The sequence below is a fragment of the Podarcis gaigeae genome, assembly GCF_964106915.1.
Source record: "Podarcis gaigeae genome assembly, chromosome: 18".
Lineage (NCBI taxonomy): Eukaryota > Metazoa > Chordata > Lepidosauria > Squamata > Lacertidae > Podarcis > Podarcis gaigeae.
In genome coordinates this window covers 10,585,826-10,605,047 of record NC_139696.1, presented here as the reverse complement: position 1 = coordinate 10,605,047, position 19,222 = coordinate 10,585,826, and the positions used below count along the sequence as shown (strand labels likewise).

Here is a 19,222-nt window from a genome sequence, read left to right as displayed (position 1 = left end):
CCGTCACCCGGAATCTACGTCAGGAGCAGGCCGGAAGTGAACGGGAAAGGAACCGCGACCGCGCCTGCGCAGAAGGAGGCATTTCCGGTTCTTACCGAAGGCCAGGGCGGAAGTAGAGCGGAAGTGGGAGGCTCGCGAGCCATAGAGCCGAGCGGGCCAGAAGGGCTGGGGGAGGCGGCGGCGGCGGCGGCGATGCGGTACAACGAGCGGGAGCTGCTGTCTCTCTCCCGGCAGCCAGCCGAGAAGGCGGCCGAGGTCCTCATGCGCGCCCCGAAGAAGGGAAGCGGTGAGGAGGAGGGGGGGAGGGGTGACGTCACGAGAGAACACCGCGGCGTGACGTCACCAGGCGGGTTGGGTGACGTCACGCCTGCCAGGGGATCGGGGAGGAGGAGGAGGCGGCGGCGGCTCCCGTGGCGTCATCAGAGTTTATTGGGTTGGGGTGGTAGCAGAACTCCCAACCCCGGGGCTGGCTTGTCTCGTCCTCACTGAGGACTAGCAGCTTTACTGTTCCAGGGGGTTGATCCTGGATGACCCTCATGGCCCCTTCTAACTCTACCGTTCTGTGATTCTGTTACTCCGGTTTTTTATTTTGCTCGCTTGCCCAGAGGTGTTTCCATTCCCTCGTGTGTTCTGCTCTTACTGTCATCAGCGTACAGTGGTACCTCGGGTTACATACTTAATTCCTTCCAGAGGTCCGTTCTTAACCTGAAACTGTTCTTAACCTGAAGCACCACTTTAGCTAATGGGGCCTCCTGCTACTGCCGCACCGCCGGAGCACAATTTCTGTTCTCATCCTGAAGCAAAGTTCTTAACCTGAAGCACTATTTCTAGGTTAGCGGAGTCTGTAACCTGAAGCGTATGTAACCCGAGGTACCACTGTATTGCGATGTCCTGTCCTGGATGAATCCGCTCAGATTCCTGCCTTGCAGAGGGTTGGGCTAGATGACCCTTGGCGGAGGGTTGAATTAGTAAAAATCACCAGTTGTGGGAACATCTGCCTTGAGGTCGCAGGAGCTCATCTTCGCTCTCCCAAACTTGGACATCGTAGAACTGTAGAGTTGGAAAGGGCGCCGAGAGTCATCTAGTCCAACCCTCCACAATGGAAGAATCGCAGAGCTACAAAAATACCGTATTTTGCTCTCTATTTGACGCACTGGACCATAAGACGCACCTAGTTTTTAGAAGAAGAAAACATGAAATAAGAAGCCTCCTGAGCGAAGAGGGAGCGCTCCTCCCTCTTCGCTCAGGAGCCTTTGCGGGGCCATCCCTGAAGCCAGGAGAGCAAGCAGGATCGGTGCGGACCGATGCCGCTTGTTCTCGTGGCTTCAGCGAAAGCAAGCCTCCTAGCTTCCCCCCACCTCCCACACTTAGCTGTCAACCGTCCCTTATTTGGTGGGACAGTCCCTTATCCCAGCGCCATTTCCAGCTGCTGTCCCTTATTGATGGTGTCCCTTAAATTTCCCTGGTTTCAAAGGAAGCAGCTCATCTCCCTCCCTCCCTGCCAGCCAGGGAGGAGGGAAGTTCCAACTGTGTTGCTTGGCTGCGTTGCTCACCCAATAAGGAGTCTAAGAACGACTGGGGGGTGGAGCTTGCATGCCTTGTGCCAATCAAATCAACCGCGTTGCCTGGGGACTCGCCTTTGCTCAGCGCTTCCCAGCGGAGAGGTGACGGTGGTTTTCCTTGCTGCATCCCCTTTGCCGGGTTGCTGCGCTGTGGGAATCACCGCTTGAAGCTTCGTTTGGCTGCTGGCTGGGCTTTCTGCCTTTGGCTTGGAGGGGCTCAGAAGTCGAACATACCTGTGCCTGGAAAATCCCTTATTTTGGCTGCTGATCCCTTATTTCCGAGGCTGCTGGTCCCTTGTTTTCAAATCTGTAAGTTGACAGCTATGCTCCCGCAAGAGCCGTGCGCTCTTTAAAGGGAGCGCAGCTCTTGGGGGCTTTTCTGGGAGGTGGGGGAAGGGACAGAGCTGCGCACTCTGTCCCTTCCCCCACCTCCCGCAAAAGCCAGGGATAGCCACGCAAAGCCTCTGCAGGACAGCGAGATGAAGGATCCCCGCTGCCCTGCAGAGGCTTCATGCAGCTAAACCAGAAGCTAGAACAGCGAGAGGGAGCGCTGCGCAGCAATCCCTCTTGCTGTTCTGACTTCTGGGATAGCCCGCGAAGCCTGCATTCGCTCCATAAGATGCACACACATTTCCACTTACTTTTTAGGAGGGGGGAAGTGCGTCTTATAGAACAAAAAATACAGTATGTGTCCAAGAGCTCTCAAACAACTCCCTCCACCTCGTCTTTCTCCGCAGCCTTGAAGAAGCGTTTGGTGAAACTGGTCGTCAACTTTCTCTTCTACTTCCGAACAGATGAGGCCGAGGTATTTTTGCTCACTGCTTGCAGGGGAAATTACCCACTAGCAACCTTGCCAGATATAATAATGATGCGAAGCCTGCTCAGGTTACTAGTCCTCAGGTGATGAGGTCCTCTGGCAAGTTGCGGTGGGTGGTAGGAGCATGATGAGAAGGCAGTGCCTAGAATAAACTCTTATTATTAGTCTAATAAAGAGCTTGATCTTACTAGAAGAGTCTGGCTCCTGGATCTAGTCCTGTTCTTGGAGAGCAACCAGAATAGGATTTTTTTTAGGAGGGGGTCCAGCAATCTCTAGATGTTCCCCAATCTCTCTCTAAACAACTTTGTTTTTATATGTCTATTGATTTGTTTTGCTTATTTAATAAAATTCATTTACCATTTGACTGTGTAGAACAATCTAGAAAAATATATAAAGGGGTTGGCTCCAACGCTGGCCGCCCTCTGAGTAAAACCACTGAAGTGCACAGATAGGACGACCGGAAGGGGGGTCCATTAATTTCATTGAGTTTCCTCTTGAGTAGAACTTACTTGAAGACAAAAGAAGGGCTTTTTACAAGGGTTTATCTGAGAATTTATTAAGCCTTCTTCATTTATTTTTCTTTCTTTTTTAAGAAAGAAAAATCCTTGTGCAGCTTTCAATTAAAAGCAGGGTTCAGAATATGCACAATGTAGTTACTTTAAAAAGCTTGAGCGAATGTGGAAAGTAATTAATTAATCTGTGTGTTTCTTTCTCTCCCCCCAGCCTATTGGTGCTTTGCTGTTGGAACACTGCAGTATCAGCCAAGAAGAAGGCAAAATATTTTCCATTAGTGAGTCTTTGGGGTATTGAGGAGACAGATGGGGGGAAATGGCGTTTCCTTTTCTGGGAGCTTTTTCTTTCTTGTTTTCTCTTTTTTACTGGTATTCAGTTTTTTATAAATTGGTCACTAATCAAAACAAATCTAACATTTTTTCAAATTGCTCTCTGAGATGTCTGTACCCATTTGGAACACATTTCTAGTTCACAACTACCCCCTTTCCACCCACAGTATTCAGAGAGGGTCACTCAGTCAAATGTACTTTGCACTAGATTTCAGGACAGCTGTAAGAAATTCTTCGCAGGCCAATTTGGAATTTGCTGCTGTGGGTCGGGACGGTGACTGCCGGTTTTAAGATAGTCAAGTCAGTTTATTGTGTTTTAGCAGACATCCCATTAGATACATAAAAAATGGTAATGGGAATAATAAGAGACTGACATTTCTGCCCCTTCACCTTTACCCCATACCCCTTTTAGGTTTATTAGCATGGATTTGTAGAGCCTTAGCGAGAAATTTAGATATTATCAAGGATGTATGCTTCTCTACATCAGGCAGCAAAAAACAAGACTTGTTTTTCTTTGAAGATAGCTTTTGAAAGGGATCGGATATGTATGTCACAGCAGCTGAAGTGATCAACTTAATCCAGTGACACCAGCTTTTCAAAGTCTGATAGTCATTGGCACCTCCAGGGTCCCCTTGCCACCCTCTTAGGACCCCCCACCCAGGCAAAGCACTGTCCATTTTGGGAACCACTGGTCTCAAGGGACTGCTGGGGTAATCCATCGTTTCGGACTCTGAAGGCATCAAGAGGGGTGGATAATGAGCAGTTTGAAGGAGGCTGGGAGGCAAGGCAGGGAGCCCAAAATCTCGGTTTTGTCCCAAGCAGACAAGGTGCAAGAAGATCTTCCAAGCTCTGAAAAATCGATTTCATATGTTTCAATGCTGCTTTTCATTCCAGTGAATCGCAAAGCAGCTTACAGACCATAAATAACTGTAACAGAAGAGAACATCACAAGCAGAGCACAAATCAAACAGAATAATTAACAAATCACCAGTGAAACAATTACAAACCACCATTAGCGTAATAAACAAATCATCAGTAAAAACCATTGCAAATCATTGTTAAAACAATCCTTAAAATGCGGTTTCAGTTTCTTGCGGTCGTAGACCAGCATTTTAAAAAGAGCTGAAATACAAAATTGTAAAAGCAAGATAAAGGTAAAGGTAAAGGTACCCCTGCCCGTAGGGGCCAGTCTTGCCAGACTCTGGGGTTGTGCGCCCATCTCACTCAAGAGGCCAGGGGCCAGCGCTGTCCGAAGACACTTCCGGGTCACGTGGCCAGTGTGACATCGCTGCTCTGGCGAGCCAGAGCTGCACACGGAAACGCCGTTTACCTTCCCGCTAGAAAGCGGTCCCTATTTATCTACTTGCACCCGAGGGTGCTTTCAAACTGCTAGGTTGGCAGGCGCTGGGACTGAGCAACGGGAGCGCACCCTGCCGCAGGGATTCGAACAAGCCAGAATAAGAGCAGGGAGACAAGAGTCGCTGACCAGCAGGTTAAAACAACTAGAGGTACTAACTATTGCTAAAGTGATCCAGTTGTAGACTGGGGAAGAAGAGTTGTGTGTCTGAAAGAGGAGATTTCATAAATGGAATAGTAATAGTCCCTCTATAGGGCTTGTTAACATAAATGTAATTTTACTGTATTGCATTTTGAAAAGGCCTAATAAAAGAGGCAGAATAAATCATGCATTGCCTTTTCTAGATTAAGGTAGGTAGCTGTGTTGGTGTGACTCAGTCAAAATAAATTAAAAAATTAAAAAATTGTCCAGTAGCACCTTAGAGACCAACTAAGTTTGTTCTGGGTATAAGCACACGAAAGCTTATACCCAGAACAAACTTAGTTGGTCTCTAAGGATGTGGGTGGCACTGTGGGTTAAATGACAGAGCCTAGGGCTTGCCGATCAGAAGGTTGGCGGTTCGAATCCCCGCGATGGCGTGAGCTCCCGTTGCTCGGTCCCAGCTCCTGCCCACCTAGCAGTTCAAAAGCACATCAAAGTACAATAAGATAAATAGGTACCTCTCTGGCGGGAAGGTAAACGGTGTTTCCGTGCGCTGCTCTGGTTCGCCAGAAGCGGCTTAGTCATGCTGACCACGTGACCCGGAAGCTGTACTCCGGCTCCCTCGGCCAATAAAGCGAGATGAGCGCCGCAACCCCAGAGTCGGCCACGACTGGACCTAATGGTCAGGGGTCTCTTTACCTTAAGGTCTACTGGACAATTTTTAAATTTTTGCATTACCTGTGTTAAACAACAACAACCCACTGAGAGATAAATTAGGCTAAGAGATCCTGACTTGCCTCCCTCTGTCTTGGGAGGGTCATGTTTGAGCTGTTTTCCCACGTGAGCTGTACTGCCCTTGTGCTTTGCCATAACCCTTTCCCAACAATCATAATTTTATTAAAGTTCAGTAGATAAGGCTGATGGCTCGGGTCTCTGTTTGCAGGTTTCCTCGAAGAACCCGAGAGAAAGTACTTCTTCGAATGTGATACAGAGGAGCAGTGTTTGGAGTGGGTCGAGGTTCTCCAGAGGGCGAGGTGAGGCCTGCCGGTCAGCCGGGGTTTGGGGACCCCTTCTTCCCCATTTTTTCAAGGGGGTGGGGACCGTGTCTGCCAGCCAGAAGGGACAGAGCGCAGGCTGCTTAGATCTCTGCGCAGCGCCCTTCCTTGGAGGTTTTTAAGCAGAGCTTGGATGGCATTATCTGCCATGGCTGCTTTAGCTGAGATTCTTGCATTGCAGGGGGTGGGGCTGGATGACCCTCGGGGTCCCTCCCAACCCTACAATTCCATTATTCTACTTGAATCCTTGTTGCAGGTAAGAGCAGAGGCCCATGAGCACCGCATGCTGGTGGTGGGCGGGGACAGTGTCAAGAGTGGGTGGAGCTACACATGTAAAGTTTGCCCTCTGTGCAGGCTAGCTTGAACATCTCCCCCCCCCCCCCCCAATCTAGGCGCAATCAGAGTTCGGTGATACACCCTGCCCATCTGGGTGGGGGTTGCCCCAGCCACTCTGGGCAGCTTCCAACAAAGGATAACACAGTAAGACATCAAACGTTTAAAACTTCCCAATATAGGGCTGTCTTCTAAAAGGCAGATAGTTGCTTATCTCAATAATAATAATAATGATAATAATAATAAAATTTATTTATACCCTGCCCTCCCCGGCCAGAGCCCAGCTCAGGGTGGCTAACACCAGTAAAATTACAGTAAAAACATAATAAGAAAAAAGGGGAAAAAAACAATTTAAAATGCAGCCTCATTTTAAAAGTAGCCCATAGATCAAAACCATAAGGGGTGGGAAACATAAGGGTCAGACTGAGTCCAAACCAAAGGCAAGGCGAAACAGCTCTGTCTTGCAGGCCCTGCGCAAAGATGTCAAGTCCCGCAGGGCTCTGGTCTCTTGGGACAGCGCGTTCCACCAAGTTGGGGCCAGCACTGAAAAGGCCCTGGCCCTAGTTGAGACCAATCTAACCACCTTGGAACCTGAGACCTCCAAAATGTTATCATTTGTGGACCTTAAGGTCCTCCGCGGGGCATATCAGGAGAGGCGGTCCCATAAGTCCTTGTCATAGAGTTGCCATACATGCAAAACCCCCTGGACATATCCGGAATACTGCAGTTGGAAGCAGTGTTCGGGCAGAAATCCAGACATATCGCAGCTCATGTCGGCAGTGTCAATTTTGGCGATTTTCGTTAAAATTAGCCCCAAAACTTTTCTTCTTCTTCTTTTTGCGAATTGTCTCAACAACTTTGGGCAAAAAAAACCCTTTTCTGTCCGGATTTTCAGTGTTTGAAAATCCTCTGCCAGGTTCCTTGTAACTTCTCGCAGTGAGGGAACCGCCAGAAGGCCCTTGGAGGAGGACCTCTGTGCCTGGGCTGGACGATGGGGGGTAGAGACGCTCCTTCAGGTATACTGATCCGAGGCCGCTTAGGGCCAGCACCAACGTACTGGGAGCCAACATAGGTCTTGCAGGACTGGTGTTATATGGTCCCGACGGTCGCTCCCAGTCCCCAGTTTAGCTGCTGCATTCTGGATTAGTTGTAGTTTCTGGGTCACCTTCCAAGGTAGCCCCACAGAGAGTGCATGGCAGTAGTCCAAGCGGGAGATAACCAAGGCATGTACCACTCTGGTGAGACAGTCTGCGGGCAGGTAGGGTCTCAGATGGAGCTGGTAGACAGCCACCCTGGACGCAGAATTGACCTGTGCCTCAATGGACAGCGGTGAGTCCAAAATGAAGGTCTCAAGGAGGGCCAGTGAGGGGCATGGCCAGGGGAGAACATCCAAGGGCCACATGGAGAAGTTTGGAGGGCCAGAGGCTCCCCATCCCTGAGGCACGGCCTTAAAGAGCCCCACCACCACCACCTTTGAATACTCAAAGCTGTTGGCTTATTAGCTGCAAAACCAGAACCGCAAATCCCAGAAGCGTTGGGTGGAACAGGATCAGCTCCTCTGGGGTTGTTTTGGGGCGGAAGACCCTCGCCGTGAATGTTCTCTAGAAATCTGGTTCTGCTGCCTCCGCCCTTCACGGTCGGATCCGTTCTCTTTCTGCCAACAGCTACGAGTTCATGAGGAGCAGCTTGGTCTTCTATCGGAACGAGATCCTGAAGATGACAGGAAAGGTGAGTAGCTCCTGGGCCAGAAAGCATGTGAGGGGGCTCACCCAGAGACCGGGAAGTAACGGCCGGGACAAGGAGGCGCAGTTTCAGCCCTGGGTCGTCCCGTGATACTATGGTTTGCAGTCGTGTTTGTTACATTTTACTCCAAGAAGACCCATTCATCCTAATTGGACCCAGTAAGGCAGATGTGTGTATACAAATGGTTTTTTAAAAAAGATGTGATCCCATTGGGATCCCAAGATGAAATGTTGGGAAGCGCCTAGAAATATGCCAACTTGCCTGTGGCTCCTCAGGGTTTCAGGTGCAGGGACAGCGGGGGAATTCCCAGCCCTGCCAGGGGTTGAACCCGACACCTTCTGCATGCAGGGCATCTGCTCTGCCACAGAGCTGTGGACTCGTATCTCCCACCCTTTCAAATTTAGCATCTCCAGATATCCGGTGTCTGTGTTTGAAAAGGGAAAAGGTTCTGACCTCCTTTTTACTCCTTTGCCTAGTCCTCAGACCTTAGTTGGCACAAAAGAGTCTTTGAGAAAGAGTATTCCTGCAGAGTATTGCTGCTTTTATTCTTAAAAAGTCTTCTTCTCCAACCACGACCGACAGCTTTTACACACACCAAACGCAACCAGCTTTCTACCATCCATCCAACACACACCAAACACTAACATTGACCACTCTGTATATACAGACACACGTTGGTGAAAGGTTACCTGAGTCATTGTAGGCCACTGACTCATGCTGATTTAGTTCTTTTAGCATTAAAGAAACAGTGGCCAATTTTTAGCCGTGACATCTGGCCCTCAAAGCCCCACCTCTCCTTTCGCCACAGGACCCCCTGGAGCAGTACGGCATCTCGGGGGAAGCCCGCTTCCAGCTGGGCGCACGGAAGGTATAACCCCGAGCATATCGATCTGGGCCGGCATCTCACCATACCACCAGCACCCTTGCGCAGCTCCCCGAGCCTCCAGGGTCAGGACTGTACGCCGACCGAGTGAGTTGCTTTCACGAACTTGCAGGACCTCCCTTGTGCCGTCAAGAGGGTGACGCCACCCGCCCACCTGCTTCCTCCTAGCTTTGGGGGGTTGAAACAAAGAGTGGAGATTTGACTCCAGCGGTTGCAGATTTTCTTTCCTTCCAGGGCGCAGAGAACCTGCTATTCAGCTCAGAATCGTGCTTCCTTGTGTGTGTAAATGTGCACACAAACAACATTGGCAAGGGTGCTCCTGGAGCTGAAGGAAGGGGCGGGGGCTTCTTGGAATCGTGCTTGATTTTCATGAACATCCTAAATCGGGTTTGTGCCCAACTTTCGTGCTGAGATTTGAGATCTGCGGTGCACCCAGAACACCCTCGGCGGAGTTTCCCCCACTGCTCTGGCTTTGCGCACCTTCGCATCGGCTGCCTGGGTTGGGTGGGAGCCACTATGCTGTCCCTGCAAGGGATACTGGGGTGCTGAATTACTCCCCCTGCACCGCCCCCCCCTCGTCAAATGGGCTGTGTGTGTCTCTGAAGTCATTGTTCCCAATCCTGAGCCTCTCCCGCCCCCCGCCCTCAGCAATTCTCACCCAGGATGGGACAACTCTTTACTTGCTCTGTAAGGAAACATTTTCAACAGGAGTGGTGGGAGCACACTCATTTTAAGCAAGCATGTGCATTCACCTAGTACAAGGTTTCCCAAACTTGGGTCGCCAGCGGGGTTTTTGGACTAGCAACTCCCATTAGGACCAATGATCAGGGATGGGAGTTGTGTTCCAAAAACAGCTGGAGACCCAAGTTTGGGAAAACCTGAACTAGGAGGTGATGGACAGAAGAATGCCAGACTACTGGAGCAGCAACACGACTATCTCCCTCAGGTGCTCGGCCATCTGTTACCGTTTTGTTGTGCCTTGCTGGCACCCCCTGCGTCAGAGCTGCTCTCTGCGCCTGGCAAAATAGGGAACTGAGAAGAGCCCCTTGCCACTTTCCCAAGCTCGGGGCCCAAACTGTGTTCCAAGCAGGTTCCTTGCTAGCTGGGGTGGCAGAAATCTCCCTTCCTCAAAGAAAAAATACCTTGTTCTCCATCCCTCCGTGCTCTCTTCTTTCCTCTTTTTCCTCTGCCCAACTTTTGGGACTGGCAGCTGAATGTAATTTTATATATATATAAAAATCTGCTGTGAAATTTAGAGGTGTTTTAAAAACTCACTGAAAGCTGTGGTTCTCTGGCTGATATCAGACTTAAAATTCTGTCCGGGGGGGCGCTGGGCTGCTGCTTTCTCCAACCCTGCCCTAAGAGGCTGAATTTCACTGCTGCATGTGTGAGGCAGAGGAATGTCTCTTCTGCAAAGAGGCAGGGGAAACAAGACCAGGGAGCCTGCGATCCTCGGCCAGTTGCTCATGGACGATGGGAGCTTGTGAAATCCATCGTTGTCTAAAGGGGCAGAGTTTGGGGGACGAATGTGGGGGGAGAGAAATCACCAGCTACAAAGGGCGGCTAGTTATTGAGAGGTTTTTAAGAGGCTGTAGAAATGTAAAATGTACTTTTATCAGTTTACATTCATCTTCTGTACTCCCTCCTGCTCCAAGACATCATTGCCTGCTGGATAACTGGCCAGTTTTATTACTTCTGTGCATTAAACCAGAAAGTTTACTGTTTTGTTGACATGCCCAGATCCCCTTTTGTTATGTCCACACTGATTTTCTTGCCCCTCTAATAAACGAAACTACTGTCTTGTTGGTGTTCGCCTTTTTGCCTTTCTTTGTGTGAGAGAGGTGGAAATAGGCTGGGATGAGTTCTGCATTCAAAAGTGCATTTGTGCGAGGATTTTTACCCCACTGCATTGGGATAGCAGCAGCAGGTCAGGCAACGTCTCTTCCTGAGTCACACCATCCTTGAATTGCTGGAAAGGTGTGCTTGAACTCTGCTGTTGCATCTCACTTGCCAGAATAGATGGGAGGATTGTGGGGAAAGGTATAACTGCAATGAGCCAGTGTGTTCAGATCAAGGGAAGCCACAGTCCTGTTCTATCTGCCTTGATCAGATCACACCTAGAGTCCAGTGTCCACTTCTGGGCACCACAATTTAGGAAGAATGTTGACAAGCTGGAAGGTGTGCAGAGGAGGGAGACCGAGATGATCAAGGGTCAGGAAACCAGACCTGATGAGGAATGGTTGAAGGAGCTGGAAAAGAGGATACTGAGAGGAGACAACATAGCCATGACGATCTCCTTCTACAATAGAAAGTGTCCTTTCATACTGCATCACAGTGTGGGATGCTGGTTTGACATCAACTGATAGGAAGTGCCTACAGAGGGTGGTGAATACAGCACAAGATATGATGGGCTGTCTCGTGAATCCGCTGGATGAAATAGTGGAAGAACGTTGCCTCAGGAGAGTGAGGAAAATTCTCAGGGATGATTCACAGCCTGGCCGGCACTTTCTTGATCTCCTGCCTTCGGGCAGAAGATATAGAAGCAGGATTAGTCGCACCAACAGGGTAATGAAGAGCTTCTATCCGGGGGCTGTTAGACTGCTGAATGAAAAGATAACAACAGGGCAACGGACTTTGGGGTTTGGTGGGTGTGCGTCAGTAAACAAGGGGAATTAAGACTAAGAGAGCTGAGTGGGGGTGCTTGTGTAATCTCACTGTATACAAGTTGTACAAGTGACAATAAAGTATTTCAATTTCAATTTTCCAATTATCTCAAGGGCTGTCACATAGAGCAGCCTTGTTTTCTCCTGCTCGGGAGGGTAGGACTTGGAACAAATGGCTTCAAGTTACATGAAAAGAGATTTTTAAAACTTTCTGACAGTAAGAGCTGTTTGACAGTGGAATGGTCTCCCTCGGAAACTGGTAGACTCTCCTTCCTTGCTGGCTTTGAAGCAGATGTTGGATGGCCATCTGCCGCAGATGATTTAGTTGGGATTTCTGCATTGCAGGGGGGGGGGGTCCCTTCCAACACTTCAGTTCTGTGATTCTACAAAGGTGAAAGCTGCATTTATCGCTCAGCTGACCTCTAGCATGTGGCCCCAGGAGGGAACGCAGGCCTCTCTGGCTGTGAAACCTGAACGTCTCTTGCAAAAGAAACCAGACAACTTCAGAAAGGATAGAAGCACCACCACAAGGGTATACAGTGTATTAAAATACATACATTTTTTTTAATATAAAGACAAACTTCAAAGCCATTTTCTTTTTTTTTCAATTACAAATCAGGGTGAGGTGCGGGGGGAGATCTGAAGTGGACGTTAGAACAGAAAGATAAAACTTTTTTTTTTGCAGTGCAGAGAATCGGAAGGAATGGAAGGGGCTGAAATATATAGATAAAAGATTATTACGTACATATATACACAACGCCAGAAGTAGTTCATATGGATCTATGGAAGAATGACGGATCAAGATTTCATGGAGCAAAGTCTCAAAAACAAAGCCAAAGAAACGAACAAACAAACCCCAAGATACATCGGATGAAAGACTGAAATTTAAATAGAATTCATTTTCATGGGCTAATGTATACAAATCAAGTTCCTAGTTGCTGGGAAAGAAGATCCCACCTCTAAGAATATGGGTACTCCCTTCAATCCATTTACAAACGGGTTCCTTTTATTTTACATTTTACAGATTTAATTCCTGAGAAACAGCAATTTCCATCACTGACTGAATACGCACCCCCCCCCCCGCCCACATCCAAACTCCCTGTTTCGGCAAGGCAAAGCCTCAGTTCATTGTGGAGGGGGGAGGAACCAGAAAATTCCTTAACCAGCCCCCCAAGGGCTGTTTCTGCAAAGCACGTTTCTCCAAAGGCTCAAAAAACGCAAAGCACTGAAAGAAGGAGCTGGTCTACCCCACATTTCTCCTTCCTATTTTTTTTTTTTTAAATAGATCTCCATCCCATCAAGGCTAGAAAAGGGGGGGCGGGTAAGGTGTTGGTTTTTAAGGTTCCAATGTGCATGTGGGTGAGGAAATCCAAAATTATGAAGGGCTGCAGCCAATACCTGCAGGGAGGAAGACCTGTTTTGAACCAGATTTGCAAAAACAGCGAGACAAAAGGTATTTTGCAAATGGGATGCTTGCTATCGACTCCCCAGCACGCACCTTTCTTTCAGAGTACCACAAATTCCTATGCTAGTTAAACACAGACAAGCAAGCCAGTTTCTATGGAAGTTCTTGTTGGATATTAAGATATCCGGCAAGGCTGATTTCAAACTTCACAGGAGACCGTGGCAGCCTGCTTAATGGACTGCATCTACTACAGTGTGTCTGTTAGACTGATCGAAAAGTAGTTTTCACCCTGCAAAAGGCTACTTCTCCCCCTGTGGGTCTGTTTCTGGGAGGGGTGGAGGGAAGCACCGTTTGCACCCAACCCCAGAAGCCCCCCGCCCTGCCCTGATTCTGAAGCAATTCTACAACTTTTTAAAAACAAGCGACTCCACTGGGCGCAAACAAATCCCACCATCGCTGTTGCAATGACCCGCACGCTTTCACAAAGAGTACGCACACCATCTCAAACCAAACCCAATTTGCGAGGACACACCGTCATTTGCAACAAATCCCAAAGTTTCTTCACCACTTTATCCAAGTTGCAAAGAAGGGGTTTGCGGGGGGGGAGAGAGAGAAGCAGAAAAGCACAGGGTGTGTGTTTCAGTTTCTGCGAGGGTGTGCGCTCCCCGCAAAAAAAAAAAGGGGGTGCTGTCCAAGCTCATGCCGCAGGCATCGCTCTTAAGATTTCAAAGCCAAGCACGCTAGACCTCTACGAATTCTCATGCCCAGTGGTTTAGGAGAAAGGTTGTGCTTGGAAATGGAATGGAAGAGGTTAGCTGCGAAAATGAGGACATCGTCCTGTGGTCTGCAGAGTCCATTTGCCATTGTGAGGCCCCTCCAAGATTGCTTTGGACTGCCGAGGGAGGGGCCCCAAAATGGCAGAGGCTGGTTTAGGGTAACCTCAGATAAGGTGGAGCCCTGATGGCTTAGGGAAACACAAAGACACCCAAATAGCACCATATTCTGCACCAGAAACAGGGTCAAGCCTTCAGAGAGGTTTGCTGCTGAACTAATACTCTGCCCTCCTGAAAAATAAAGTTAGAAGACGAGCTCCCTCTACGCCCCTTACACAACTTAACATAATCTCTGTGTGCTTGCGGGCAAAGTAAAAGCATCTTAAAGCAGGTTTTACTGGCAAAGAATAGAATAGAATACCCAGCCTTCCTCCTTTCCTTGTGGCCTGTCGTTGCCAGGTTGGCTGGGTGAAAGGAATGCCCCGGTAAAAAAGAACCCGACCAAGCACCTTAGGGTTTTGTTTAGCATCTAGCACCAATGAAGGGAAGCAGCAGCAGCAGCAGCAGCAGCAAATCCCACTCAGAAAAATAAATAAATTAAAACAAGGCAGGGGAAGTCCCAGCAGCTCACTACAACAAGCTTCTCCCAAGAACGGCATCACAAGACAAAGTGATGTGGGTTTCGATTTCAATGCACGGCCCTGGGGGGTTGTTGACTGGGGAACCCCTGAGATTCCATCTCTGTTCCAGAAGCAGCAGGGGCAAATATGACAATTGTCCTTTGGGGGTGATCTTTCCAGAGGCGGGGAGTCCCGCCCCAGCGGCCGAATGGATCACCCAAGTGGATTTGTGTTTCGGCGTGGAGTTCTTGCAAACAAGACAGCACCAGCAAGAAACCTAGCTGAGTCCTCGAGGGGTCGGGTAAGGCAGGCTTCGGATGTGGACCCAGGACCTACTGCCCCAAGTCTGAACCACCTGGTTAGTTAAAAACAGGCAGATTGGTCTCTGTATCTTTGGCCAGCTCTCCTGTGCTTTTATAAAATCAAAACCCTGGGCTGGTCAGAGGAGAAGGGCCCACCGCCCTATTGCCTGCTTGGCTCAACACTGCTATGGATAGGGGCCCATCCGGCATTTTAAAGACTATATTCCGAACAGAAGATCAATACATGAAACACAAGACCTCAAGAGTACTGAAGATGAGAAGATGGGTTGAGGGGAGATGGAGGAATTTTTTTTAAGAGGGGGAAGAGAAAGCGGTTGCTGGAGAGAGCTCACCTCAAGCGCAGCAAGTCATTGTTCCTGCATCAGGTATGAGAAATTTGCACCCTACGAATTTAACACAGGGCGGAAGGTGAACAAGCAGAAATCCGTATTAGTTTCAGACCTAGGAAAAGATTTGCAGCTGACTGGAAAAGACTTGTAAGAACTAGGCCTTCAAGTGGGATTTTTATTTTATTTTTTAAAGAAAAGCAAGCGAAGACTAAAGTCAAGGGAGGGAAAGGGAAAGAAAGCACAAACTGTATCCACACTTTCCCCCAAAGTGGAAATTTGCAGGCATCGTGGGCCTGCAGGGGAAAGATACCCGAGTGTGGAAGGAGGGCAAGAAAGAGAAGCAGGAGTGCTGCTGGAAACCTGGCCAGGGACGCGACAGAAGGCAGCAGAGATTTATCCAAGCAAGATAAAGGGCTTTGGCAGCCAGTCCACATTCATTAGGGGGTTATTTCCGTGCTGGTCCTGCACAGCGGAAAGAAAAAAAGGGTTGCCAGAGTAATGAGCTGCATCCCCCCCTGTTCCTTCTGGGGCGGGGGAACCGGAGCCAAAAGGAATTCATTCGGCTTGCAATGAGAGTTTTAAGAAACCTGGAAACAGGGAAGTTCCGGCTCTCTGCCGATGCTGAGCAGACCGACAGGGGCAAGAAAAAATAAGCAGAATGGTGAAAAGTCTTCAGGAGAAGTCAGCTGTTTGCTCCAAGACCTTAGCAGAGGGGAGAGAGAGAGAGCAAGACAGATTCAGGGAAAAGCAACAGCAAGAGACTATCTTATAAAAGCCACAAGGTGGATCTTGGAAGTAAGGAAGGCAAACGTGAGACTTTAGGGACTGCTGTGGTATTGAGGGGAGCAAGAATGATACCCTGTGCTGTGATCATCACAGACTTTCTTATCCTCATGCCCTTGCCATTTCCTCCCTGATTTTAGGCACACCTGAGGAAACAAAACTGCTATTTGTCTCCCGCTTCCAATTACACTATGGACACAACCTGATAAAAAAATTAGCAGAAAGCATACGAGTGTGTATGTGTTTTTAAACAGACATATCCCCCCCCCCCATCTCACCATTCCCAGAAAGCTGGGTGCCTTTAAAAAAACAAACGTAAGAATTATTCCTATGCACTGATCACCCAAGTCACAATTTATTGTTATTAAAAAATCAGCAAAGCACCAGTGTTGTCAGGCGAGATACAAAAAAAAGTTAAGTTTGATTGCAGTATGCATGTGTGTGTGTGTGTGTGTTTTATCTCTGATGCAGGGGTGTGAAATCACATTTTTAAAACACGACCCACTGAGAAGCAACAAGGACAGAAGCCGTGAAGCGGACGTGTCTTTGACGGAACGTACAAAGCCGCGTGCCTTGATCAAGTATCAAAAATCTTGCCGCCGACAACACACGAAAAGGATGCCAGAACCCCAAGAAACAACGTTGGCAGCAGGCCCAGCGCAAGACTTGGCGGCCTGCTTTCTCAAGTTTTCCAGTGCAAGCAGCCTGGCCAATGACACTAGTGGGATGCTTCTGCGTGGCCATCGCCTCCCAAAACAAATAATCCCTGGGGGGATATTCCGAGAGCGGGAGACGGACACAAACAGGAAGGGAAGAGCACCGGACAAGGATGATGAGCATCCTTGCTTCTTCCAAAGAACAAAGCAACGAGCCAGACAGCAGGGGACCCAATCTGCTGCCTCCGAGGGGAGGACAAACTGGGAGAGCTCCTCACCGAGGGCAAGGCAGAGCCCCCCAAAATGGCATGATTAGAAAATTGTAAGCAATGGTTTTTTGTTTCAAAGGAAACCTAGAAGACTACAAAGCCTGGACCCGGGCAAGAAAGGTGCCCAGGCCTGAGGCGGAGTCCCAAAATACGGGTGAAGCTGCTCGTGGCGTGAGAAAATGCCTGCCAGTGCTTGGCTGCCTGGCGGGAGCCATTCCGCCGGGAAGGGGGGGGGTTGCTTTCATCGCCACCCACCCCAGAAGCCAGTGGGTCAGGGTCCCCACCCCACCCCACCTTGAACTCCGAACACGACCCTTTTGGGTTTCACAGTTAAGGCAGAGGAATTCCCTTCCCCTCGCTTCGGAAACGCACCTGGGGGTGTCTGTTTCTGGGGTGGGAGAGGCTATGTTTTATCCCCCATGAGCACCATATCAGAATTCTGCTGGGAAGCCGGGAGGGGACTGCGATGGCTGCATCCCCACCTTCAAATAAGCATTACATGACATTGGTGGTCAGATCTACAGCATGGGGGGGAGGCAGATAGCCGGACGCCCGTGCAAAACGACTGGCTCCGTTCACCCCTGGCCCCTGCCCAACGCCAGCTACTGCCCAGCGGCCAACTAAGGTTGCTTCTAAGGGGCCAGCTCCGAGGAGGCCAAGCCCTGGATTCCTCATTTCACTGGCTTCACTACAGAGCAGAAGAGACACGGACGATGACGTGGACCAGACTTCTGGTGGGACCGGGTGGAATAAATTAAGAAGAGTCAGACTCGCTCTATATAGGAACGTGGCTTGGTATTGGTCACCCCCCCCCCAAACACGCAAACAACCAGGCCTCTGCGCCCCGCAAAAAAACACAAAAACAAAAGCACCACAGGGGAGCGCGGCCCGGAGAGGCACACGTCTGTCGGGCATGGATAGCACCAAGAGAACCTTTTGGATGTGTCTCCGCTTGTGTTGGCCAGTCCTTTTGTTAATAACAGTATTTTGTTTGTTAAAAGTCCTCCTCTTCTTTCCCCCCTCACCCTTCCCTGGCGTGTTTTTTTTTTCTCCAGTCCCAAGACTTTGCGTGGAACGATCACACACACAAGAGCGGAGGGGGAGGGGGGGTTGCCTTTTGTGAAAACACGTGTTCTCAAACTTTAAAAAATATATAAATATCTAAACTATATCAACAATACAAATCGGAGGCCGTTGTCGCCTTCTGCAGTTTGAATATATCTAGAAAGAGAGAGATATACATATACATATATATTATAGAATATAATATACATATATATATATATATACACACACACACACACATACACTTAAGATTTCACAGTAGCATTTTCTTCCGGCTTTTAGGCTTAGGACTCAAGGGCCCCATTCTGTAGGCCTGTCTCTTTCCCCGTCTGGTTTTCCTGCGTGTGTCCAGTAGTATAGAGAGTTGGGGAGGAGGGGGAGTGGAGGAGCAGAAGCCCCTCTCTACAGCGGTTGAGGGCAGCACCTTCAAGTGGAAGTGGAGAGGCGTTGGTCCAGGCTGGCCTTGCATAGGTCACGTGGGGGTTGAGGTAGAAGGTCCTTAGTTACCTGCGGGAACAGGAGAGGGAGGGAAAGAGGAGGAGAAGCACACTTTAAGACAGCGGATTATGGACAGTTCACGAAACCAGGAAATCAAGGATGGCGCGGGCAGGGCTGGGGAGGTTTGACCCAGTGCGGCCCTCCAGAGCCACTACCTGGCCCTCGGAATTCTCACCTTGCAAAACAGAGCCAGTGTGGCATAGTGCTGTTTCCCAAACTTGGGTCTCCGGCTGTTTTTGACTACAATTCCCATCATCCCTGACCACTGGCCTTGCAGGCTAGGGATGATGGGAGTTGTAGTCCAAAAGCAGCTGGAGACCCCAGTTTGGGAAACACTGGGTTGGAGCGTCAGACTGGACATGGGAGAGCCCAGAGTTCGAATCCCCCTCTCGGCCACCACGGCGTTCACTGGGTGAGCCTTGGGAGCAGCTCACGGACTTCTCTCAGCCTCACAGGGCTGTTGTTGCTGCTGCTGCGCAGGGAGAACCGGTGCTATTTTTCTAGAAAAGGACACACACACCCCTGGAGAAGTGCTGGACAAGAGCTCTGGCGAGTTCCAGCTGAAGAAAACGCCCTGGGAATAACCAGGTACACCACACCTTGAGCCCTTGGGATGAAAAGGTGGGATATGAATACAAGAATGATGATAAGGAGGAGTTTTATTTCTTTGTGGGCAAACAAGGCCTCTCCCTTCCTCAACCCTCCAGACTCGGGTTCCAGTTATTGCAAGTCATCGCCAGCTATGACCGTATTTTTCGCTCTATAAGACACACCAGACTAGAAGACGCACCTAGTTTTTGGAGAAGGAAAACAAGGAAAAAAATATTCTGAATCTCAGAAGCCAGAACAGCTGCGCAGTGAAAGCAGCAATCCCTCTTGCTGTTCTGGCTTCTGGGATAGCTGCACAATCTGCATTCACTCCATAAGACACACACACACATTTCCCCTTTTTAGGAGGGAAAAAGTGAGTCTTATAGAGCAAAAAATACGGTAATTTTTCAGGTCCAGGCATGATGCCATCGGCCTGGTAATAACAATTTAGTCAGGAAACTGCTTTATGATGAGTGAAGCCACAGCTCAGCAATGTCTACACTGGCTGGCAGCT

The 19,222-nt window shown here is 49.2% G+C and overlaps 2 protein-coding genes across 8 annotated transcripts in view; one reads left to right on the top strand and one right to left on the bottom strand.

Moving 5' to 3' along the window:
- Positions 1–44: 44 nt before the first annotated feature.
- PLEKHJ1 (pleckstrin homology domain containing J1) lies at positions 45–10,538 on the top strand. Of its 2 annotated transcripts, none has more exons than XM_083720819.1 (6): positions 45–286; positions 2,300–2,367; positions 3,103–3,169; positions 5,663–5,753; positions 7,772–7,835; positions 8,659–10,538. In XM_083720819.1, the coding sequence occupies exons 1-6, from the start codon at positions 193–195 to the stop codon at positions 8,722–8,724; spliced, it is 450 nt and encodes a 149-aa protein (XP_083576945.1). In that variant the 5' UTR covers positions 45–192; the 3' UTR covers positions 8,725–10,538. The 2 variants fall into 2 exon arrangements, 1 of the variants encoding a protein (XP_083576945.1); XR_014559750.1 differs by having other exon boundaries at positions 123–286; positions 7,772–8,270; positions 8,636–10,538.
- Positions 10,539–11,909: 1,371 nt separating this feature from the next.
- The window catches only part of DOT1L (DOT1 like histone lysine methyltransferase), a 77,596-nt gene continuing 70,283 nt past the window's right edge, over positions 11,910–19,222 (bottom strand). For all 6 annotated transcript variants that reach the window (XM_083720175.1, XM_083720173.1, XM_083720174.1 and 3 more), the window contains one exon: positions 11,910–18,126. Coding sequence is in view for 3 of the 6 variants with exons in the window: in XM_083720176.1 (XP_083576302.1) it covers positions 18,119–18,126 (8 nt within the window). In the remaining 3 variants the exon portion in view is untranslated. The remainder of the gene's footprint in view (positions 18,127–19,222) is intronic.

Coding starts and splice junctions, on each gene's coding strand:
- PLEKHJ1 (XM_083720819.1), top strand. CDS start 193: ATGCGGTACAACGAGCGGGAGCTGCTGTCTCTCTCCCGGCAGCCAGCC. Junction 2,368..3,102: donor TCCGAACAGATGAGGCCGAG/GTATTTTTGCTC, acceptor CTCTCCCCCCAG/CCTATTGGTGCTTTGCTGTT. Junction 7,836..8,658: donor TCCTGAAGATGACAGGAAAG/GTGAGTAGCTCC, acceptor CTTTCGCCACAG/GACCCCCTGGAGCAGTACGG.